We start from the raw sequence: 24,634 nt of genomic DNA, 5'->3' as shown, positions 1-24,634 counted from the left end.
AAAATTAAAAAGAAAACTGATAAACTGTTTTATTTGAAGCACATTTTCCTTATTGAAGTTTAATAAATGTTTTACAGTATTTTAAACAAACATATTAATAGTAAGCATGGTGATAATCTACTGCCTTCTGAAGAATATCTTTGTGGTTTGCATAAAGCGGTATCTTCTGGTCAACCACTTGCCATCGAACAAAAATATCCTGATGGTGTATCTGTAAATTCTAGAAACAAGCAGAAGAGGACAGGTTGAATGTTTAATATCTTTAAATATGACATGTATATATATTGCTTGTAGAAGTCAAACTCTGATAGTGATCATATTTTCATTGTGAAACTGTCCTAGGTAAAAATGTCACTCATCCCTAGCATGTAATGGATTACATTATACATTTAGTAAAGTGCAAGTCTGCTGGAAATGTAGTAGCTGTACAAAATAAAAGGCTAGTGTGTTTAGATTGTTTACCCTTTGCAGTGGAGGTTTATTTTCAACATACAAACATTTTAATTTTTTTTTTGTTTTTTTATTAATTATTTGTAATTTGTAATTGTATCTGAATGCAGCTATCCCCATAAATACAAGGCTGCCTGTGCACTGTATTTATGAGGGGCAGGTGAAGAGGTGAGTATGTATCCGGTACAAAGTGCAGACTGCAGCCAGACTGGGGAAAGAATTGCTGCCCGAATGAGCACTAAGTAGGTGCACTCTTGCACTATTCCACCAATCTTCATAACTGACTTCTAAACTGTCTTAGAATGCCCCTGTCTACCATATACTAGAAACAAGTTGTCAAAAAAATAAAGTATTTTATTTAAATTGCTTGCATTATGACCACATGCAGGTTAGAGATGTATTTTTGAAAGCACTTAAAAGCATAATTGGTTATGTTATATTCTGTATGCTGAACAAACAAACACACTTAGTTGTGTTAAAAAAATATATTTAAGCTCAGCTGGCATTTTAAAAGAGCTTTTAGTCTACAATCCAAAAGGTGGAATAAAACTATTGCACACTGATTCTGCTCCGAACACCCCAATTTTTCCATGGGAAGATTTTAAAACTGCTGCCACTCTAACAGCTTTGAAGCTACACTTCCCAAACTTGAATAACATAATCATGGGGTCATCTGAATGAAACAGCGACATTTGTTGGATGACCTAAAGTGGGAGGGGCCAACGACAGCCAATCAAATTTCACGCATTGACTTTAATGGGGAAATTGAAACTGCTGCCAATCTTACAGCTTACAGCTACACTCCCCAAACTTGAATCACATAGTCATGGGGTCAGCCTGAAAATATTCAGTGACTTCACGTTTTTCAAACCAACATGAAGTTTGTTCTCAAACTTCCGTTTCTAGTTTATGCTGAAACCACTGCTTCTGTACTAAGATTCTAGGATGCATGCCCCTCTGCCAGTAATGTGATAAGTCCTAGATCTGGACAGTTGAAGATTTTTTCATAAAGAATGCTCACTGCTAATGCAAAAAAGTAATACAGCTTGGTATTTTAGCTATTAGCAAAAAGTAAATAAGTTAGCGTGGAAAGCAGAATTTAGTAGTTGTGATGAGCAAATCTCATTTTGCATCGCCGAATAATGTGCAAAACTTCAATAAAATTTGCAAAACGGCAAGAAATTTGCGAAATGTGACTTTTTTTTTACACGACTGTCTGTTTTGATGCAACCATGGCCAGTTTGATGGACTGTGCCTATTTTGACACGACTGCTCCATTTTGACACAACTGCAAATTTTCTGTGGTAAAATTTAATGCCTGTTTCCTAAAAAAATTTGGCGATAGTGAAATGCGGAATTTCGCTGCAAATCCATGTCTGACAAAAAAATTCACTCATCACTATTTAGTAGTCATATTCCTTTGTCAGTAAGAGATCTGCAGGAAACTCAGAGCTACAATAAAGAAAAAAGCTCACAATGTGAACATGTAGCACTGGTGGGATAACAGAAGGGATATGATATGTGTTTAAAGAACACAAAACTGACCTGACAGTTGTTTTTTAATATGTACATACTGCAAAGCAAAAGCAAACAAGTTGTGATATATCAGCATCATCTAAAAACATGCTTGGATGCAAATTATTCATTGTAAGGACAGGCTGGTGTGCTATGTTATGCAGTGATTAAAGATAAAAAAAAAGCTGGTTGTTAAAGACATGGCCTTTTGCAATCAGGAACTATACAGCAACAGGTACCTCAATGTCATTTAATAATACAATAGACTAAAAACAATATACCTTCCTGTATTTATTATATAAGATGTTTACTTTCTTACTTGCTCTAATGCATATAGTTGCAGGTCATCTAGGTTATCAAAGTGTAAGCTGACTGCAGTTGTTTCAATCCAAGCATTATCTGTATTTCTAGGATCATCAACATATCCTTTGTATACCTTAAAATAGTAAAACAATAAATAAATGCTTAGAATCATGCTGTAAAGGTAAAATGTTTAATCAATCTCTTGCCAATCAACGTCACGTTCAAAGCATGAGATTATTTTAGGAATGTCATCTTAAATGATAAATAGAGAAAAAATAACAGACTGACAATACTAGACTCATAATATATTTATGTTTATATTTTTATAGCTAACCCCTTCCACAAGTTTCCACAAGTTTGAGTTGAATCAAACACTATTACTCCACAGGTGGGACCCTTGGATGAACTTTCCAGTGATTGACATGGTGAGTGCAGAGGACCTCTTGTCTTTGTGTAAATTTATGGTCATGCCTTCATTTCACCCGTGCCTAAAGGTTGTAATCTCTTTTAAATATTAGAATTACAACAGCTTTCCTCTGATTCATTAAGGTTATAACAGATGTCTGCAAAAATTAGAAATTCTGAACTAAAACTAAACTAAGTACTCATTTATTCTATTAGTCCCTGGGCCTTGCTTATAAAGGACATAAACACCCACCCACAACTTAATGTAACATTACGTAGATTTTTTTTATTTCTGTTTTTACATTAATGCTTTACACAAGCACCCCTTGCTGTTCTTTTTGGGTAGAAAGCCAAAGAAATGGAATCTCCTGATGCGTCTCTCATGCTTTAATGGAGCTGCAATCTCAACTCATTTGTATTTACTTTTCATATATTTGAAACATTTTGGGATTTGTCTTTGAAAGTGAAACAATTAGTTTATCATTTACTGTTTTTAACGTCTTGATTTCTGCTTTACAACACTTGTAGTATTCATATGCTTTAAAACAAGCATCTGCCACATTTTGCTAACTTGTTTTGTAAATCATTTCCTTTTAATACCTATTAACTTCTTTAGGGCACACAGGGAAGTCATTAATCATTTCTATCGTGGGAAATTAAATCAAAATCAGTAATGGTACAATATACTTTTACAGCAGTCTTTGTTGATGCACTGTATGTTTATTTTTTGAACAAACATTTAATGAAAATATTATTATCACTACATCACTTGTTACCCAAGTGTTTTTTGTAACTTAAGGGCTTTTAAGAAACAAAATATTGCATAAAATATGATGCGTATCAGTTAGTAAGCCAAAGCTTATGTCCCGTAATTAAAATTTAGATTTAAATACAGGTGATATCTTTGTTAACTATAAACAAAGACAAGAGTTTTAGGATATATAGTGCAATTATAGCAAAAAACATAAAACAACATCTAGGATGTTGGCTTTTTTTCATAATACGGTCCCCAGAGAAAAATAGAAATGGCGACTTATTATATTTCATTCTATTAATGAGATGTAGTTGACAGACCTCGCAGTACCCATAGGATCCATACTTCCAAAGAGTGATCTATATTATTTTGAATAGTTGCTATTCCCACCTCAAAAGTTTTGTTGGTATTCCTCTATTAATTATTTCAGCAATAGTGGGTAGCTAAGCCCTTTTCCTGGCTGCTATAGCCAAGCACATTGCAGTTAAAATCTGATTGATCAAGACGTGGCCACTTTTTGACATTTTCGGTATAGTCTTGCCTAGGAGGAACGTGGGGAGATCCAGCGGGAGTTGGGAAGCTAGTAGATGATATAAGAGAACAGCAATTTTGGCCCACAAAGGTTGGATATTCAGGCAGTCCCAAAAAACATTCCTCGTGATCCACAGTTTCTCCAGCATAAGCAGGAATGCTGGGGGGAAAATTATAAAGCCTGTCTCAGCTGTAATACTAAGGAGGGGTGGCAGGGGGCACCCTCACCTTGTCCTATTCAATATAGGGATTGATTTATGTAATTGACCTGGATGTTTTAGAAATGTTGTAGGAAAGCTATATATGTTATGTAAGGGTTATAGATATAGACCAGAAAGGTTGAGGGGATGCAAAAGGTTAAACAAGTAAGGTCAATCAACCCTATCAAAGGCCATTTGGTGTCTAAGCTTAAGATCAGTTCATGGTCTCCTCGTTTCTGGCAGACCTAGATGAGATCTATTGTACGTCTGGTGTTGTCACCAGCTTGTCTGTCCATAATGAAACAGAACTGGTCAAGATCTACCAGCCTTGGCAAAACTGAGGCCAAGCAGTTGGCTAGAATCTTAGAGAATAGCTTAAGAGAGGGGTCCAGGTTATAATGCCTATGATAGTAATTATAAAATTAGGTGCCAATTTGGTCTGGGTCTTAATTGGCCTGACTCAAATCATATGGAAGTTATTCTTGGTTGAGCTTTCTGGTCTTTTAATTTCCTGGCTTGTAAGGTGTGCTGTTTATCAGCTTATCATTTATAAACTTATAATAATAAGTTTGTTTAGTCAATAGAATGGCTTTCTCAACTTGCTTATGTTTTGAAGCTGATAGGTCCTTCCTAAGATTAGTTATTTGAATAAGTAGAGAATTATATATTTTTTTGTCTCTGCATCTCTAAACTGTCTAAGGAGCATGTGATAAGAGTTTGTATTTTCTTTCTATGTGTTGTGATTAGTTACGGGTGAAATAATTTGGCAGGCATGGATTTGCAGCAAATTGAGAAAAATTGTCACCCCCATCAAAAAAAATTGTCACGTGCGCAAAAAAATGTTGCACTCGTAAAAAAATTGTTGGACGTAGAAAAATTGTCACTGTTTCGGCCTAATTGTGTCCTTGTGCACTTCCCATAGAATGGGTAAAGATTCTAATGAGCTTTCATTCAATTGAAAGTAGTCCTTCAAGTTACTGTAGTTTCTTTTGTTTAGGGACTTTTGGGTCATGCAGAAGAGACTCATTAAGGAGCCAGTTTGTTTCTCTAGGGGGGATTTTGGATAGTTCTATAGTGAGCATTATGGGGGCATGGTCAGTATTTCTGTTGTGCATTGCTGGTGTAGGCAGGAGTGTGAAATAAAAAAAAAATCTACGTGAGAATGGGTCTTGTAAATAGAAGAATAATAAGTATATTGTTTCTCTAAAGGGTGATTAATGTGTGAGGCATTAAATAGAGATTTCTGTCTTATGATACACCTAAATGATATGGACATAATATGTGCAGAGTTATCTGGTGAATGCTGAGATATGTTAAATTAAACTTTCCTCCTATAATAGTATATGTAGGCGTGAGAGGGTGAATCTTAGAGACCATTTTGTTTAAAAAAACTGATTTGTTTTTGTTTAGTGAGTATATGTTGACTGATAGCACTGGAATATTAGCATAATTACCCATCAGTAACAAATAGTGACAGTTTGGATCGCTAAGAGCCTGGTCAATCAAAAAAAAATAAATAAATCAGCCCTTGGGATGTTAAAGGTTTCTTCTAAAAATATTGGAGTCTGCTTGTTTAGGCATCCCAAATTGGAAAAGGGCTTAATGCCAATTTAGGTGATGCAGAATGATTTCAAATTGTGTTCCACTGTGGGCCAAATGTAACAGATGGTTTTGACAATGGTGAGGCCTGATTGGGTCCAATGGATTCTGTGCGTTTTGCAATGTGTAAGTCTGTTCTGATCGATTTACAACCAGCTTGAAATCCTCATCTGTAAGAGATGCCATTTTCTTTCAGCCTTTGTATGATGGGTCTCAGCTCCCTCATCTTGCTTAATGTAATAGACAACAGTCAGTTTATACTTGAACTTTATGATTGTGGAAGTCTATTGTACTGACTGAGTGCATTTTAGCAAGTTTGGCTTCCTTGCTCTGGTAGTGAAAGCATGCTATGATATCAGGTGGGGGTTTAATAGGATTGATGGGCTCTGTCAAAGTTCCATAAACTTACATCCACATCCAGGCATATGAACATGCACAAATCTTTGAGATATATAGGGGTGTCAGTGGCTATGAATCTGAGGTTTTGCCTTCTGGATTGGTTCTCTAAAGTTCTCTAAAGTGGTATACTTCTTCCTTAAGATAAGCATTATCTTCCTCTTTAATTATCAATTTCTAGACAATATCATCGGTATAGGTTTCTAACTTGAAGGAGTAAGCTGAACTGGAATACTGGATTTGGAATGATTTAGGTTTCTAACTTGTCAGTTTGTTCACCTTGTTCTGTGACCTTTTATAGCAACACTCACAGCAGCAGCAGAGGCTGTTTATGTAGTGGTGGATTGAAGTGCTGATTGTAAGTGTGCAAGCTGTTCACTTAGTATCTGAGCAGTCACCGGAATATCAACTGAAGTCATATCAGAAACTAAATGCTATGGAAACTGCTGCAATGAAGATGATAGAGGAGAAAGCAAGTTATTCACTGGGAAGAAGGAGAATTAGCAGTGTGAGGCAAGTCCAGGAGAGCTGGGTCTGAATCGGCACCATCTTGGTGGTAAAGCTGCACGTCTTGACTGAGGGCTTTGTGTAGAAAAGGGGACATTGTTGTGCGCTGTTTCCAAACGTTTTGTTCCCCCATGTTGCAGCTGTGTGAGTAGGTGACCCAATATAACACAATTTACTGCTTATATTTGGGTAATGTTGGATCATTTAGTCAGAGACCTTAGCATGAGTGTCCCCTCTCCAGCATGCCTAGGCACCGCCCCCCATTTTTGTACTTGCACATTTATTATTCCTTTAGGGTTATTAGAGATCACTAGATACAGTGCAGCATCATTTCTGATTGGGTCCTCAACAATATTTGACATGAAATTGTCATGCAGCTTATTTATAAAATAAATTATATCCTGTAACTTACTTCAATGCCTTTTTTCAGCATGCTTTGAAAAGTTGACAGAAAGTCAGATTTTAAGATTTTCCTTAATTTATAAGGTAATGCTTCTCCAGGCTCCATTGAACCCTGTGAAAAGAATGTAAACAAGATTGTGTGTTAAGCTGTTTCATGAGTGGTCTGGTAATATGTACTGTAGATAATTTATTTTATTGTGGACCCAGGAGTTAACATGGCTCTCAAAAATTATAATACTTTCAAAGGTTAAAGTAATGAATAACTAAAATAAATAATAATACAAGCTTCCTTAAAATCATTGTTTAAGTCACGGATCCCCAACCTTTTATACCTGTGAACCACATTTAAATGGAAAAAAGTATTGGGGAGCAACACAAACATGAAAAAAGTTCCTGGGGGTAGCAATAAGAGCTATAACGGGCTACATAATAGCCCCTAGGTGGACTGGCAGCCTACAGAAGACTCTGTTTAGCATTATACTTGGTTTTTATGCAACCAAAACTTGCCTCCTTACCAGAAATTAAAAAATAAGCACCTGCTTTATGCAACATCCAAGGGGTTGGGGAGCAACATGTTGCTCATGGGTCACTGGTTGCGGATCACTTAATTAAGTAAACTTTTAGTATCTTATAGAATGCCCTCTTCTTCAAGCAATCCTTAGCCCCAAGGAAGGTGTTGCATGAAAATCCAGAGAAATCAACTAGGGCAAGAAAGGGAGCTGAATGTAAAACTCACAAAATGAGACAGAAAGGACAAAGCTAAGCTTAAGGTCCCCATACACATGGTCGCCAAGCGAGTGGATCTTCACCCGATATCCCCACCTACGGGTGGCCGATATCGGGGAACGTGTAGGCTAATTTAATCGTTTGGCCCCAGGGCCAATGGCGGCAATAGGGCAGGTGATTTGGGGACTGCATTAACGAGCCAATGCGGTCCCTGATCCGACTGAATCTTTTAACCTGCCCGATTGATATCTGGCCAATTTCAGGCCAGATATTGGTCGGGTATGGCCGTCGTTTCTGCCCCTACATGGGCCGATAAGCTGCCGAATTGGTCCAAGGGACTGATATCGGCAGCTACAATATGCTGAATTGTGAGGTCAAACAACCCAGATTCAAGAACACTTTCCTAGTTCCCTAGTTTCAAGTTAGTAGATACTCTTATCTACTAACTTGAAACTAGGGAACTAGGAAATATCCCTAAAGCATCTGGGCCAGTGGAAATAGTTCTCTTTTAAAGGGCAAATGTTACTTTTATGGGATAGAACAGAACTGTGCAGTACAGTGAAAATAATGGACATGTTACACTTTTATGCTTTTTCTTAGGGCCCAGTTTCTTAGGTTATCAAGAAAGTGTTCAACCAGTCCAGGGGTGTAAATTTGAAAAACATGCTCCATAGTTAAAATATGGCCTTATCTAAATCTGGAATATAAAATCTCCTGCAGTTTTAAATTCCTAGAACAGATATTTGTGTGAGACAGGGGTGCCATACCACTTTCTTCAGATCGATATATAGTTTACAACTCAAATGAGTGGCTCAGTGGAGTTTGGCATTTCCAATGTTAGGGTGTTTGGTTAAGTACTTGATTACTTTCATAACCCATACTGAATTGAATCTTTTAAAGGGATAGATCACCAATAAATGATTCAGTATGGCATAGACAGTGATATTCTAAGAAAATTTGCAACTGGTTTTTATTTTTGTGTTTTTTTAAAATTATTAAGCATTATGTTCAGCAGCTTTTCAGTTTAGAATTTATATATATATATATATATATATATATATATATATATATATATATGCTAGGTGGCAACACATTTATGTCCCTCTTAAGACTTCACCTTAGCAGTGGAGCATATATGTTGAAGGTTTTGCTGAAGCAAAGGAGGCCTCATGGCCCCTCTTAATAGACTAACTCCTGTTATAGAACACACTAGGAGTGACAAACAGAAATAGCTAGGAACAGCAGTTTTTTGCTCCAAAGGTCATTTACCCGGCCCCCACTGCGTCCTCACCCCTGGCTACTACCTGTCTGCCTCAGCATGGTTCCCGAGCCCAGCACGTCACAGCACTGCATCCCACCAGCTGATGCTGATAACGCGTCCAGCGGATGCGGTTATGTGATGCGCTGGGGCCGAGGACCACACTGAGGCAGACAGGTAGTAGCCAGGGGTGAGGACATGTCGAGCCAAGGTAGTAGCCAGGGGTTAGGACACGCCGAGCCGAGGTAGTAGCCAGGGGTGAGGACATGTCGAGCTGAGGTGAGGTAGTAGCCAGGGGTGAGGACGCACCAAGCCTACTTTTTTTTAAACTATAGTCTGGCCCCAAAACAGTCTGAGGGACCATGAACTAATGTCATATATACAGATGTTCTACTTGAAGGCAGCTGTGGCAGGAAGTTACATAGTTACATAGAGTTGAAAAAAGACCAGAGTCCATCAAGTTCAATCCTTCAGTGAACCCAACAAATTCAAACCTATACTGAACTATGTATACACTCACATATATAAACCAAAATCAATACTAGGGGGCTGATTTACTGCAATTTGTTTTTTTTCTGAGCTTGAAAGTCATATAAACTGGACATGGTATAAATTCGAATTAAACTCGATCATTGTTGTATTTAGAAAATGTCACGATAATGCTTGAATTGTTCTTACGAAAATTTTGATTTTACATTAGAAAATCCTGAATTATTCATGCCGAGAGTATTGTTAAAGAACTCCATATTTTTCCCAAACAGGAATTGCTCCAGCAGCATTGGCGCTCATTCTTGGAAAACAATAATGTGTTTAAATTTCACTTGAAACTGGGTGAAATAGAAAACAATAAGGGGATTAACTTCCCCTTGAAACTGAGTGAAACAGAAAACAATGAGGGGATTTGCTTCTCCTTGAAACTGGGTGAAACAGAAAAAAATGAGGAGATTCACTTCTCCTTTAAAAAATGTCAAGGACAGGCTGTCACTGACTATTCTATTCCTCAGCCTTTCTAAGGACTCAATGGTACTCAACAGATCAAACCTCCAAAAAAATTTTTACAACAAAAAGTTAATGAAACATTATTAAATTACGAATTATGGTAGTTATTTTCAAAATTTTTCAGGGAAAATTCAGAAAAACTCAAATTTTTGGAGTTTTAGAAAGAGTATGAGAAAAATTGGCAAAGAAGAGGCAGAAAGAGTATGAGAAAAAGTACAGGCAAAAACCCACAAATCTCGAATATATCTAGAAGTAAAAAAATCCACTTTTTCTCAATATTGCTTAGTATATATGCCCCTAACTGTAGATTTTAGTACAGGTATAGGACCCCTTATCCAGAATGCTCAGGACCAAGGGTATTCTGGATAAGGGGTCTTTCCGTAATTTGGATCTCCATACCTTAGGTCTACTAAAAAATGTATAAAACATTAATTAAACCCAATAGGATTGTTTTGCATCCAATAAGGATTATTTATATCTTAGTTGTGAAAAATTACAAGGTACTGTTTTATTATTACAGAGAAAAAGGAAATCAGTTTTAAAATTCTGAGTTATTTGATTAAAACGGAGTCTATGGGAGATGGGCTTTCCGTAATTTGGAGCTTTCTGGATAACAGGTTTCCAGATAAGGGATCCCGTACCTGTATATCTAGAAGTAAAAAAATCCACTTTTTCTCAATATTGCTTAGTATATATGCCCCTAACTGTAAATTTTAGCATCACAATAGCCTTGGATAGAATGCTTGTTAAGGGAATCATCCAGGCCCCTCTTAAACGTATTAACAGAATCTGAGATTACAATATCGGAAGGGCATTCCACAACTTCACTGACCTCACTGTGAAAAACCACCTACGCTGCTTCAAATGAAAGTTCTCTTCCTCTAATCCAGTGATCCCCAACTAGTGGCCCATGAGCAACATGTTGCTCACCAACCCCTTTGATGTTGCTGCCATTGGTCTCAAAGGTGAATTTCTGACTTGGAGGCATGTTTTGGAGTGATAAAAACCATGTGTACTGCTAAACAGAACCTCTAGTAGTCCGCCAGTCCACATTGGCAGACATCTGTTATGTTACTATGTTACAATGTAGGAAATATGAAATACAGCTACAATTTGTAGTAGGAAAAAAGAAAAGCTTACTCCCGGTAGGGCCCAGTTTTCTGATAACTTGCTCTTAATAACTAAGGTTTCCAGCATTTTCTTTGACCTCTTTCTACAAATTGACCCATCTTTATTTCGTCTCAACCTGTAAATAGATTTGTTGTAGAGACTTTAAAGTGTATAATCTAAAATTATGAATTAAGTAAAAAAAAAAAATATTTTTAAACATTTGTAGATGTAATACACATAGGTAAATACCCTAAGCCAGTGCTGTCCAACTGGCGGCCCACGGACCGCATGCGGCCCTCGACCCCCCTCTGTGTGGCCCCCCACCTGTCTGGCTGCTTTGATGTCTTAACTTTGTGTAAGCTTTAAATGGTATCAGTACTGAGATTAACTGGCCCCCTGCATGGTTCCTCAGATTCAGGTTGTAATCACCCACATTGTTCAACTCTTCACACCTCAGACATTGTATTTACTGCCTGACCTATGCTGCCTGTGTATAGGCAGCATAGGGTAGGCAGAGTATGGCACATAGGCAGCATAGGGCAGGGAGGGTATGGCACCCACAGGCAGCATAGGGCAGGCAGAGTATGGGAGGGTATGGCACCCACAGGCAGCATAGGACAGGCAGAGTGCTGCCTGTGTGTGCCATACTCTGCCTACCCTACGCTGCCTGTGGGAGGTGAACCTGGCAGGGGTTTGTTCTGGGAGTTGGTTAGCAGTTGGAAATAGCCATTAAATGGTTCCTAAGCTGTGTAATTATATGCTGGGGGTTGCTGTGCTATCCACAGGGGAGGAGGGCATATGGATTTAAGGGTGTGTCTTAATATGACATAATATAATTCTATAACATATGAATGATGGTTGATATCCCTGCAGTGATTAAATGTGATAAAATGGGTGTGGTTTGAAGTGGGTGTGGTTTAAAATGGGGGAGTGGCCAAAACTGGCTTCCATTAGCGGCCCTCCACCATGTATGCGAGAGAAATTTTGGCCCTCGGCACCGCAGAAGTTGGACAGCACTGCCCAAAGCTATTTGAAATGCTGTAAGACAAAGTTAACAGATTGGTGTTTAAACTTTGATGAACTATATACATGGTCATGGGTAAATAACTACCTTACGATATAGGTCCCTATTCCATTCACACAACACATACAGCATAAAACAGTAATGTCTGGACAAAGTCAACACACACACACAAAAACTCACACACGTACAAACATTATAATGGCATGAAATTCCATACTTTGTTATTATAGAATGCAATGCATGGTTTGGTCCAAACCAACATAAACTCCCTCTTCCTTTCAAACCAGTCCGACCAACTGGATTCCTGTCAGACCAGAAAAAAAACACATTTATATGGACGCCTGTAAGCAAGTAAACAGAACAGCTATGAAAAATTACAATGTGTTAAATACTAACATAATAACCAGTGGCAATGTTCATGGAATATGTATTATTTATGCTTCTGTTACACAATTAATTTGGGTTGGAAAAAAAGCCGTAGCCATACTTAAAGGCCTTAATATCGCCTGGCAAGGCATTCCACAACTCACAACCTCACTGCCCTAAGTATGAAGATCAATATTTGCTGATTCAAATGAAAGTGCAGTTCCCTTAAGTCTAAAAGGAAAAATCTTATCACTATCTGTCTACATTGTTTGTACTTGTAAAAAGTAATCATGTGCCCTTGTAAGCACCTTTTGTATAGAGAAAACAACCTCAGCCTTAGGGGCTGATTTACTAATCCACGAACGGTCCGAAGGCGTCCGAATGCGCTTTTTCGTAATGATCGGTATTTTGCGATTTTTTCGTAAATTGTAGCGACTTTTTCGTAGCCATTACGACTGTTTCGCAAAATGTCGCAACTTTTTCGTAGCGCTACGACTTGCGCGAATTGTCGCGACTTTTTCATAGCCTTCGCGCCGAGTACGAAAGTTTCGGATTCATTCAAGCTTCAGTTTCGTGACTTTTCTTGGGCCAGGTTGGAGCTGCAGAGTGCCATTGAGTCCTATGGGAGGCTTCCAAAATCATGCAAAGTCTGAAAGTTTTCCCCGCCGGTTACGAGCGCTCAATACGAAAAAGTTGCGACAAGATACGAGCAAATCGTAATGGCTACGAAAAAGTCGTGACAATTCGCGCAAGTCGTAATGGTTACGATAAAGTCGCGACAATTTACGAAAAGTCGTAACGGTGACGAAAAAATCGCAAAAAATACGGAAAAGTCGCAAAATGTTCGTTTTCCAATTGGAATTTTTCCAATTCGGATTTGTGGGTTAGTAAATCAGCCCCTTTCATTATAAGTTATTTGTTCCATTCAGTTTACCAGTTTAGCACTATTCGAGCTCATTAATATCCTTCTTAGGGTCTGGAGCCCAAAACTGCACTGCATACGAGTTAATGCTCTTTTTATGCAAGACTTTATTTGCTTTAGTATACACAAAGTGACAATGACTAGATTTACAGTTTCACAAAATGCCCCAACACACTACCATTTAGTATATAACAAACATTTGTGTTAGTTCCGTTTTAAATGTAACCTTGAATTTATCAACACTAAACCTCATTTGCCAAATCGATCCTCCAGTTCTGCAATTTATTAAAATCTCACTGCAAAGCAGCAACATCCTGAAAGGGATTTATAGTTTTGCACATCATCAGAAATAATAGAGCTGGTAATATTCAATGCCAAATTCATGTTCTACTGGATGGAAATGTCATGTTTAGGCTGTATGAACAATAAAATATGAATAATAAAAAAATATAAGCAGACCGTGAAGTTAGCTACTGAAGGTGACTGCAAACTTGAAGGAGGACAGGAGGCTCACTGAGCAACCACTGGCAGGGCCAGTGTAGTGGGGGGTGGAGAAGGGACAGTGGAGGTTAATAAGGGAGACAGGTTTGTGACAGTCAAGAGGGGAAGTAGGCAACTGAAGGGTAGGGGGGCTGGTCCACAGCTTGTACAAACCAACAGATTTGCCATTTTGGGTTAAGATGCTGGGGAGGACAGCTCTGAACTGGCATGTATGGAGCAGGCTGACTCTCAGAGAACCCTGGGGGGAAGCACCTTTAATACAGGTGGGGGATTAGTGCTAGGAAGGCAAGACTATGAGTAGGGCTACATGTGTGTTGCTTGCCTGGTGCTAGGGTTGGGAATGTGGTGGAACGAGTGGACAGATTATTGGGAGGGGCTTGGGAAGACCTGGAGGTCTTAGTACACATAGGTACAAATGACAAAGTTAGAGGAGGGGGGAGGTCCTCAAGAACAATTTAAAAAAACTAGGCAAAAGGTTGAGGGCGAGTACTTCTAAGGTAATTTTCTCAAAAATATTACCTGTGCCACAAGCAATGTTAAGAAGGCAGCGGGAGCTTAGGGAGATTAATGTATGGCTGAGAGATTGGTATAGGGAGGAAGGCATTCGGTTTCTGGAGAACTGGGCTGATTTTTCAGGTACGGGCTGATGATGGTACAGCTGCTTTGGGGGAGAAGATGGCTAGAGGGTTGGAGGAGATTTTAAATTAGACGTGGGGGACAGGGTGCAGTGAGTGATTCTGTGGTAGACATCTTAGATGTGGTAGTGGGCATATTTAGGAAAAATGGAGGAGGATGCTATAGACCCCCTAATGTAAGAGAAGAGACTCAGCCCCTGTTGTAACTAGAAAAGGCTGCTAGTTTGGAGCAAGTGATAATAATGGGGGATTTTAATTACCCTGATAGCAATAGTACTGCCCGGACAGTAAATGGTCCCACGTTTTTTAAACTTGTTGCATGACAACTGTTAAGGAGCCAATCAGAAACCATGCTATACTGGATCTCTAATGGTCTCTAACGACTTTGACTCTAACGAGATTGTATAGCAAATGTGCCCCTGGGTTACTAGTGACCCTATTGTTATTGTGTTGGGTTGAAAACCCCAACATACTGTTCTTCGACTTTGGCTTATTCTTCCGCTTCTTCTTCTTATTATTATTCTTAGCCCCCCTATTTTCTAAATGCTACTCCTCCTACAGTTTTAGGGGTACAACACCCAAACTTGCCACACTTCTTTGCCCTATAGCGGAGCAGGTTGTGCTTTTCTAAGGGATCAGGCCCCCCGTCTTTTTATGGCGCCGCTCTGAACACCCCAATTGTTCCATTGACTTTGACAGGGAAGATTTTCAAACTGCTGCCGCTCTTACAGCTTTGAAGCTACACCCCCAAACTTGAATAACATAATCATGGGGTCACCCGAATGAAACAGCGACATTTGTTGGCTGACCCAAAGTGGGAGGGGCCAACAACAGCCAATCAAAAAGTGGATGCCCAAAAATGGGCGGAGCTGTGAACAGCCAATCAGATTTTACCTATTGATGTGGTGGAAATCCAACCTGCTGCCATTCTCACAGTAATAAAAACTGGGTCCCCAAACTTTGCAGAGTTAGGCACCAGGTAACTGTGGTTCAAGGTAAGAAAAAGTTTAGAACAGTGGGCGGGGTCAACAACAGCCAATCAGATTTCACCTATTCATATGTTTAAATTTAAACTGCTGCCATTCTTTAAATATTAATACTAAGGTCTCCAAACTTTGCAGAGCTAGTCACCTGGTAACTACGGTTAGAAAAAGTGAGTGGAGCCACAAACAGCCAATCAGATTGTAACTATTGATTTTCAATGGGGAAATTCAACCTGCTGCCATTCTTACAGTATTAACACCAGGGTCACTAGAGGACTGCATTTTTAGGTTTTAAAATAGGTGGAGCCTCCAACAGCCGATCAGACTTCACCTATTGACTACATATTCAGGGTTAGAGCAAGTGGGCAGAGCCACCAACAGCCAATCCATTTCCACCCATTAGATTTCATTGGTTTATATTTAAACTGATGCCATTATTTAAATATTACTTCCAGGGTTGTTAAACTTTCCAGAGTTAGTCACTGGGTATTTGCTGTTCAAAGTTAGAAAAAAGTGGGCAGAGCCACCAACAACCAATAACATTTCAGCTATTAACTTTCAATGGTAAAGTGTAAAATGCTGTCAGCCTCACAATTTTTATGCCTGAGTCCCCAAAATTTGCAAAGTTGGTCACTGGGAGACTGCAGTTCAAAAATAGGAAAAGTGGGTTGGGCCACTAAGAGCCAATCAGATTTCATCCATTGAATTTTATTGGTTTAAATTTAAAATGCTGACATTCTCACACTATTTATGCCAGAGTGCCCACTGTTTGTCACTGAGTGACTTCGACTCAAGGTTAGAAAAAGGGGGTGAAGCCACCAACCGCCAATCAGATGTCACTCGTTGACTTTCCATTGGGAAATCTAAATTGCTGCCATTCAGACACTATTAAAACCAGGGTCCCCAAACTTTGCACAGTGGTTTTTACTATATAACTGTGGTCCAAGGTTAGAGAAAGTGGGTGGAGCCCATTCAGTGACTTCATGTTTTTCAACCCAACATGAAGTTTGTTCTCAAACTACCCTTTCTAGTTTCATTTGAAGTTAATAGAAAAAAAAGGAAAGAAATATAAGTCAGAAGGGACAGAAGTGGCATTTAATGAAAATAAACACTATAACAAGTGTTGTAAAACTACAATCCGGAAGGCAAAGATAGAAAATGAGGAGCCCATTGCGGCAGAGGCTAAAATGAACCCCAAAAAGTTCTTTAAGTATATTAAGAGTTAAAAGATGCAGGTTGAGGCCCCATTGAATTATGGTAACAATATGGTTACAACAGACACAGAAAAGGCAAATGTACTAAACTAGTTCTTTTATTCAGTGTATACAGTAGAGGAGCCAGAGTGGCAAGACCCACCCAATAGCTGCACTGTTGGCTCAACTTAATCCAGTCAGTGGTTGACAAAGGATATGGTACATAAAGGTATACTCAAAATTAATGTGAACAAGGCACCAGGGTCAGATGGAATACACCCTCGGGTACTGAGAGCGCTAGGTTCAGTTTTATAATAGCTTCTGTTTCTGATATTCTCAGATTCGCTTTTATCTGGTATGGTACCTCTGGATTGGAGGAAAGCTGTTGTAATTCCTATATTTAAAAAGGGATTACGTCCTCAGACTGGCATTTATAGGCCAGCAAGTCTGACATCAGTGGTGGGCAAGCTATGTGAAAGCTTGTTAAGGGATCACATACAAAATTATGTTCTGGAGAATGGCATTATGAGCAGTTATCAGCATGGCTTTATGAAGGACTGGTCATGTCAGATCAATTTGATTACTTTCTGTGATGCAGTTAGTAAGAAGCTGGACAGTGGGGCTGAAGTAGATGTGATCTATTTGGATTTTGCTAAAGCATTTGATACCATGCCCTACAAAAGACTGCTTTCTAAACTAAGGTCTGTTGATCTTAGTGAAGTCGTTTTGCAGCAGGATCTTGACTACCAATCTGGGTGGCTAAGTGGCAAGTGAGATTTAATGTGGAAAAATTTAATATCATGCGCCTGGGATGCAAAAATATGCAAGCCAAATGGAGAAGGACCTTCACGTCCTTGTAGGTAATTAACTTAGCTGTAGCAAGCAATGACAGGCAGCAGCTGCAAGGGCTAACAAGGTTTTTAGCTGTATTAAAAGGGGCGCAAATTCACAGGAGGAGGGTGTTATTCTTCCATTTGCAGAGTGCTAGTAAGGCCCAATCTAGCATATGCCATTCCGTTTTGGTCTCCAGTGCTCAAACGGGACATTATTGAATTAGAGAGGGTCCAGAGAAGGGCAACTAAGCTGGTAAAGGGTATGGAAAGTCTCAGTTGAAAAGTAAGACTGGCCAAGTTACGGTTGTTTACATTGGAGAAGATAATTATTATAAATATAATAATCTCCCTAATGCTTTATTTACCAGTTGTTCCTTCCAACTGACACAAGGGCACCCATTCTGATTAGAAGAAGTTCTAGCCTGCGAACTTAGTTTTAAAAACAGAGCCCCCAGACTGCGTATAATGTAACTGTACAGAGACCCCCAGAAAACCATATATTTTTGGAAAGCACACATTCTGACAAATCAAACGTGGTTAAGGACATCTTTCTACACCAAACTACCAAACAACAAAGCTTTCCTAAACTTAGTGGTTTTGATGACTTTTCTGAAAATCACCTAAAAATGTTGCAATTTGCCACATTTATCTTACAGAATTTATTATATACAATCCCCCTAAATAACAATGCCAAATGTCTACTGAAAAGTTTCATGCCCAATATGCATAAATTTACCTAAGTATGTGGTTATGTACAGACCACAAATAAAAGTTGTGCATATTAATTTTTTCACCTGCCAAATCAGCATCTACAAACAGAGCCCCCGACTGCATGTTATGTGCCGTAACACCCCCCTAACTGTACAGAGCCCCAGAAAACCATATATTTTTGAAAAGTACACATATTGACAATTCTGAAAATGGTCAAGATGCCTTTCTACACCAAACTACCAAATGGCAAAGCTACGCTACAAAAAATGTAACAAACAACAATGCAAGTGTAAAACTGCAATAAAATCACAAAAATTAAATACAATTGGGCAAATCAATGAAATAACATTATTTTACAGCGTGGTTAGTGGTCAGAATAACCAATGTTAGATTTTTCAGAATGTGTAATTTCCAAAAATATATGGTTTCTGTACAGTTAGGTAGTTAGAGTAAATTTTGTCAACATTGCATAGATTTTTCTATAAATAATTTTACTAAATTCCCCCAAATAGTCTAACATTATATATTAGCTTCATGTTAAATATTCTAACACTTACATTGGTAGTCCATCCTTAACCTCATAAGTTGCACAAAAGCTTTGACGGTTAATGTTTCCATCCATTGTATTATAACTGATTTTTGAAAGTGCCTGCATGGAGCTAAAAAAAGCAGGAAACATATTTTTATTTACTGTTATCTTACTTTATGCAACTATTCAATTACCATAAAAGATTGAGTCTTACTCATTAAAAGGGTCATAATACTTTTTATCTTTTCTTACAGCAGTGTAAAAAGGTGGATTATAAATCTTGAAGTGCACCTATAAAAAAAAAAAAGATATAAGAATAAAATGCAATAATACAAATAATTTTGCCATTTAATAATAATACTATATTTAGTCATTCTACTGCAATACTACAAAATGCAAAATATTTATACAAGTATACAGTAACATGAAAATTTAAGTACACCCCATAACAACACACACCCATATCAATTATATCAGTAGATAAGGGTGATATAACAAATATCATGCACAATTTACATTTTGTAATTTGAATAAGCATAAATACCTGGTAACTAGCTGGTGACTAGCTCTGCAAAGTTTGGGGACCTTAGTATTAATATTTAAAGAATGGCAGCAGTTTAAATTTAAACAAATGAAATATGTAGGTGAAATCTGATTGGCCGTTGCTGGCCCCACCCACTTTTCTAAACTTGGAATGTAGTCACCCAGGGACAAACTGTGCAAAGTTTGAGGACCCTGGCATTAAACATGTGAGAATGGCAGCAGCTAAAATTTCCTCACTGAAAATAATGAAAAAGTGTTATTGGCTTTTGGCAGCCCCACCAACCTTTTCTAACCTTGAATACTTATCCACCCAGTGACTGACTGTGCAAAGTTTGAGAACCCTGGCATCAAACCAATAAAATTCAATAGGTGAAATCTGATTGGCTGGTGGTGGCTCCGCCCACTTTTTCTAACCGCATTTACCTGGTGCCTAATAAGTAATTATTACTGTGAGAAAGGCAGCAGGTCAATAGGTAAAATCTGATTGGCTGGTCATAGCTTCGCCCACTTTTGGGCATCCAACAAATATCATATTTTCGTTCAGGTTGACCTCATGACTATGTTATTCAAGTTTGGTGAGTGTAGCCTCAAAGCTCTAAGATTGGCAGCAGTTTAAAATACCTCATTAAAGTCAATGGATGCAATTTGACTGGCTGTTGCTAGCTCCTCCCACATTGGGTCATCCAACAAATGTTGCTGTTTCATTCAGGTTGACCCCATAATTATGTTATTCAAGTTTGGGGAGTGTAGCTTCAAAGATGTAAGGGTGGCAGCAGTTTGTAAATCTTCCCTGTCAAAGTCAATGGAAAAATTGGGGTGTGGGGAGCGGGGCCACAAAAAGAGTATCGCTTACAAAAGCACAAGCAACCTGCTCCGCTATAGAATGAAGAAGTGTGGAGAGTTTGGGCATTGTACCCCTAAAACTGTAGGAGGAGTGGCATTTAGAAAATGGGGGGTGCTAAGAAGAAATAGAAGAAAAAGAAGCAGAAGAACAAGATGAAGTCGAACAACAGTATGTTGTTTTTTTCAAACCAGCATAAAAAGAAGATTAAGAAGAAGAGGAATAATAAGCTGAGAGAATAAGTTGAAGAATAGAACAATGTTGGAGAGGATCTTGAAGAAATCTGTCTTTATTAAACCTTAAACATTTAGTTTGGTTTGTGTTTCTGGTTGAAATGTGTGTTATAACCATACCTAGATTAAAAGTACTTTCTTCTTTTTGGCCAGAAAGAAAAACACAAGATGCTGAAAGAGCTCTAGAATTTCATCATGGAAACCACAAGTAGCTCTTACCACTACTGACATTATGGTGGAGATTTATCAGTGTTTGAGTTTGATTTCTTTTAAGATTACAGTTGCTCTTAAAAAAACTCTAATTTGATATATGTTTCAAAAACTTGAGTGTCTGGTATTTATCCAGTGCAAAAAACCTAAGACTCAAATGTAAACATTTGCCATCTAAAAGCTTGCAAGTGTCTTTAGATGTCAATGGGAGTTGTCCTAGGTAAAGTCAAGCCATATTTTCAAACTCAGGGTTTTCGAGTTTGTAAACTCAAAATATTTGTGGTATTCGAGTTTTTTATTCAGAAAAGTTTTCCTTATAATAAATAAGCAAGAATTTGATATGCAAGTTTATTAAATTTATAAAAACAAACTCAAAATCACTTGAACTCAAAAATCGATAAATAAGCCCATATGAGTCTACCATTACAAAGAGATTGCACAAACCATTTACATGGGAGCTGCACCAGTAAGAACTTTTGCTGCCAGAAAAAAAAATGGAACAAGACTAAAGTTTGGCTACAAGACCTATACAAAGACCAAGACTTTTGGAACAATATGCTCTAGACAGATCAGACAATGAACACTTGAACACAATAGACACCATGTTACCAAAGAACTTGGTATCAAGTGTAAGGCATAGTAGTAGAAATGCTATGGTTTGGGGCTGCATCAAGTCTGGACAGCTCATCATCTGCTATGGATTCTTCAGTAAGAGGTTGCTTAAGGATAATGTGAAACCATTTATCAAAAGAGTGAAGCTTAAGGAAAAGTAGACCTTGCAACACGACAGTGGCTCTAAATATTCCATTAAATCCACTAAGATATTGTTAAAAAAAAAAAAGCAATGGAGGGTTAAAGAATGGTCAAGTCAAACCTCGATGTCAGAAACTGGCAGACATTTATAAGAAATGCCTACTTGAGATTGTTTTGTCAAAAGGGGGCCAGATATTACAACCAAGGCCATGTCAAAACCTGGATCTAAATCACATCAAGACTCTGTGGGGGGATTTGAAATGGGCTGTGCTTGCAACAAACCTATCAAACTTGTAGATGAAGAGAAATATTCTCCCAGTCGATGTCAGAGACTGGTAGATAGTTATAAGTAATGCCTACTTGAGGTTGATTTTGTCAAAGGAGGCCAAGTATTAGACCTCAGGGTTTGCTTTCTTTTTCCAAAAAAGGAAATGGTATATCTATTTTTTAATAAATAATTGCAAAGTACATTTTCATTGTTTTTGTTCAGTTACATTACCTTTATATTTTATACCATTTAAATTTAGATCAAATATTGATTTGGCTTAAATATTTTAAGAAAAAAAACTGTATTTGAAGTGTACTTAATGGACTGTATTTGGGATGTACTTACTTTTTCACTTGACTGTACCTTAATACATGTGTATAAAATGTGTTATACACCAAGGCAATCCCCTTGGTAATCAACTAACCTTTGATTTTTTTTTTTCTCAAACTTTTTCATCTCTGCTTTCAAACATCATACACACAGTGTTTACAGTAACAAAATCGATTATTTGGGATTTAAGATATTTTCTCACCTCCCAAGAAACCTTTTCATCAGGAACAGGAAATCGAATAATGTTAGAATCAGGGTACCAAATATTTCGCGCAATGACATGAGTTTGTATTTTAACGTCCTCGGTATCCCCTAAATCAGTTACATTAAATTTACTGGACACTGAAAATAAATGAGTGCCATTGTTAAAATGAGAGTTAAATAGCAATAAATATACTGTAAAATTCTTATTGCTAACAATGTCAAAAGCTAAGTTTTAGTGATGAGCAAAATTTTTTGCCAGGTTTTGCCACGAAAAAACACCCATCAACTCCAAAAACAGTTGTGCAGTTAAAAAAAAAAAAGATGCCTAGTAGCTGTGAGAACTGCCCAATGCATTTCACAAATTTTTGATGTTTCGCAAATTATTACAAAGCTGCTCTGCACAAGGCAGACTAAAATGACCCCAAGAGTTTGTGAACCAAATTACTTTATTATGATGATAATACCTTGTATAATAAGGTGTAACAGAAGAACATAAGAAACATAACATAAGAACATAAGAAACATTTTTGGACGTATGGATTGAACATGGATGGATTTTTTCAACCTAACTACTATGTTACTATGAGTGGAAAAACACACTGAATTGTTCCACAAATGCTATTGAAATGAGAGTACAGTTAATGGATTTTTTGTAAAATGTAATTTCCATTGCACTATTGGCAACAACTTCAATTTACGTACATTTTTCAAGTCAGTACTTTTCATTGCTACATATACATTAAGTTATGTTTTCTCAAAAACAAAAATAAGTCTAAGATAATTTAAAATTTGTATTATATTTTCCATACCAATGACAGGAGCAGAATCCTTGGAGCCAAATCCATTTTCCAGTAATGTGTTAACAATCCAGTTCAAAGCCTTAGCAGACCTCAGTGCCTGTTTTAAAAAAATACATTTAACTTTTCAGTGTTGTTTTAAAGATTTCCATTATATATTGGATATTAACCCTTTGCCAGCAGAATTTCCCATTTTGTTCCCCCCCCCAGTGCCAAGCGTTTTGTAAATATTCTGTGCTCTCTCATTTTAGGGGCATTTACTGGATGGGGTAGGTTAAGCTTTTTTCAGGGGAACCTGAGCTTTCCAAATCTGCCTGAGTTTTTGTGCATATCCACTTCTGGAACAAGATTTAGAGCTCTAAATGCAAAAAAAAGAAAAATGTATATTTTTCATGAATAGGTATTTATACCAGAAATATGCTCTACTGATTTGGAAAGCCTCATGTTTTATGGAGATTTCTCACTTCTATAGATCAAAAACTCCCAGCAGTGATGATCAAAAACTCATCACTAGTTTGCACCCCTTTTTTGCATCAACCACTTTATACATGAAGCCTTATGTTTTTGGTGCATCTGTGTTTGCTCGTCTACCAAATAAAAACAGGTACATATTGTACAATGTTTACAACTGTGCAGATTTCATACATAATTGCCATGCCAATAATATTCCCTGCAGTTTAATATTCATGCAGTTTATTTATCTAAACTTAAATACAGAAACAAACTTGTTATATAGTAATTCAGCCAAATGTTTGAACAAATATGACACATACATACATAATTCATTACAAGGCACTTAACCTGTTCTTCCAGGAAAAGCAGTCTGTTCTCCATCAACCCAGTTCTTTTCGCCTGTTCTAGTTCCAACATTTCTAACACTGAAGCAACTCTAAAAATAAATTTCAGAAGAAACAAATAATTAGTGCATGTTATCAGTGGGATAACGGTATAACATATGTCTACCCTAAAACAAAAATCATACACAATATCAATTTTCCAAATAACTCTCCCTTACCTTTTCAGCCTTTTTCAGATCTAATGGCCAGCATGTGTTCTGGATTGTTACTTTGAGTCATGGCAGACTTTAAGGCTTATTTACAAATGCAAGCACAGGTGCAGAGCACAATATTTCATACGGTACCTGTGCAGCCAGAACTACTTTATATTGTAATATCTCTAAAGCCAGTCTGTTTACCCCCTTATATAAGGCACTAAGTTTGCCCAGGAGCAGTAACCCAAGCTTTTAAGCAGATGTAAATTATTCCTGCTGATTGGTTGCTATGGGTTACTGCTCCTGGGAAAACTTAATGTATTATCAAATAACTTAAAAGGCTGCCATGATTTTTATGGTATTGTTTTTTATAACTATACTACGCCGTTCACATTGCAAATAATTCATTCTACCATTTAAAATTTTATTTACGAACAAATGTAATTTTTTTAGTTATATTATTGGTGTGTAGGCAGCCATCACAGTCCATTATGCCTGATTCTGAGCTTTCAGAAGGAGCCAGTGCTACACATTACAACTACTTTCAGATAAGCTAATGATTCTCTTACTCCATGTAACTGGAGGAGTCATGAACCGGACTTGACAATACAG

The 24,634-nt window shown here is 37.7% G+C and overlaps 1 protein-coding gene across 2 annotated transcripts in view; it reads right to left on the bottom strand.

The window, feature by feature from the left end:
• Positions 1 to 14: 14 nt before the first annotated feature.
• trpm2 (transient receptor potential cation channel, subfamily M, member 2) overlaps positions 15 to 24,634 on the bottom strand; it is an 84,538-nt gene continuing 59,918 nt past the window's right edge. Inside the window, exons 25-34 of one of the 2 annotated variants that reach the window (XM_031893563.1) lie at positions 23,833 to 23,920; positions 23,044 to 23,131; positions 22,233 to 22,372; positions 19,067 to 19,143; positions 18,881 to 18,982; positions 12,397 to 12,483; positions 11,186 to 11,291; positions 7,073 to 7,174; positions 2,285 to 2,401; positions 15 to 220 (exon numbers count right to left, since the gene is read on the bottom strand). In XM_031893563.1, coding sequence (XP_031749423.1) covers positions 95 to 220; positions 2,285 to 2,401; positions 7,073 to 7,174; positions 11,186 to 11,291; positions 12,397 to 12,483; positions 18,881 to 18,982; positions 19,067 to 19,143; positions 22,233 to 22,372; positions 23,044 to 23,131; positions 23,833 to 23,920 — 1,033 coding nt within the window. In that variant the 3' untranslated portion in view covers positions 15 to 94. Of the gene's footprint in view, positions 221 to 2,284; positions 2,402 to 7,072; positions 7,175 to 11,185; positions 11,292 to 12,396; positions 12,484 to 18,880; positions 18,983 to 19,066; positions 19,144 to 22,232; positions 22,373 to 23,043; positions 23,132 to 23,832; positions 23,921 to 24,634 lie in introns of those variants that run through there. The other variant, XM_031893564.1, reaches the window with a different exon arrangement.

The sequence above is a fragment of the Xenopus tropicalis genome, chromosome 9, assembly GCF_000004195.4.
Source record: "Xenopus tropicalis strain Nigerian chromosome 9, UCB_Xtro_10.0, whole genome shotgun sequence".
Classification (NCBI taxonomy): Eukaryota; Metazoa; Chordata; class Amphibia; order Anura; family Pipidae; genus Xenopus; species Xenopus tropicalis.
The sequence above is the reverse complement of the archived record's forward strand: the minus strand, read 5'-3'. Positions and strand labels throughout refer to the sequence as shown.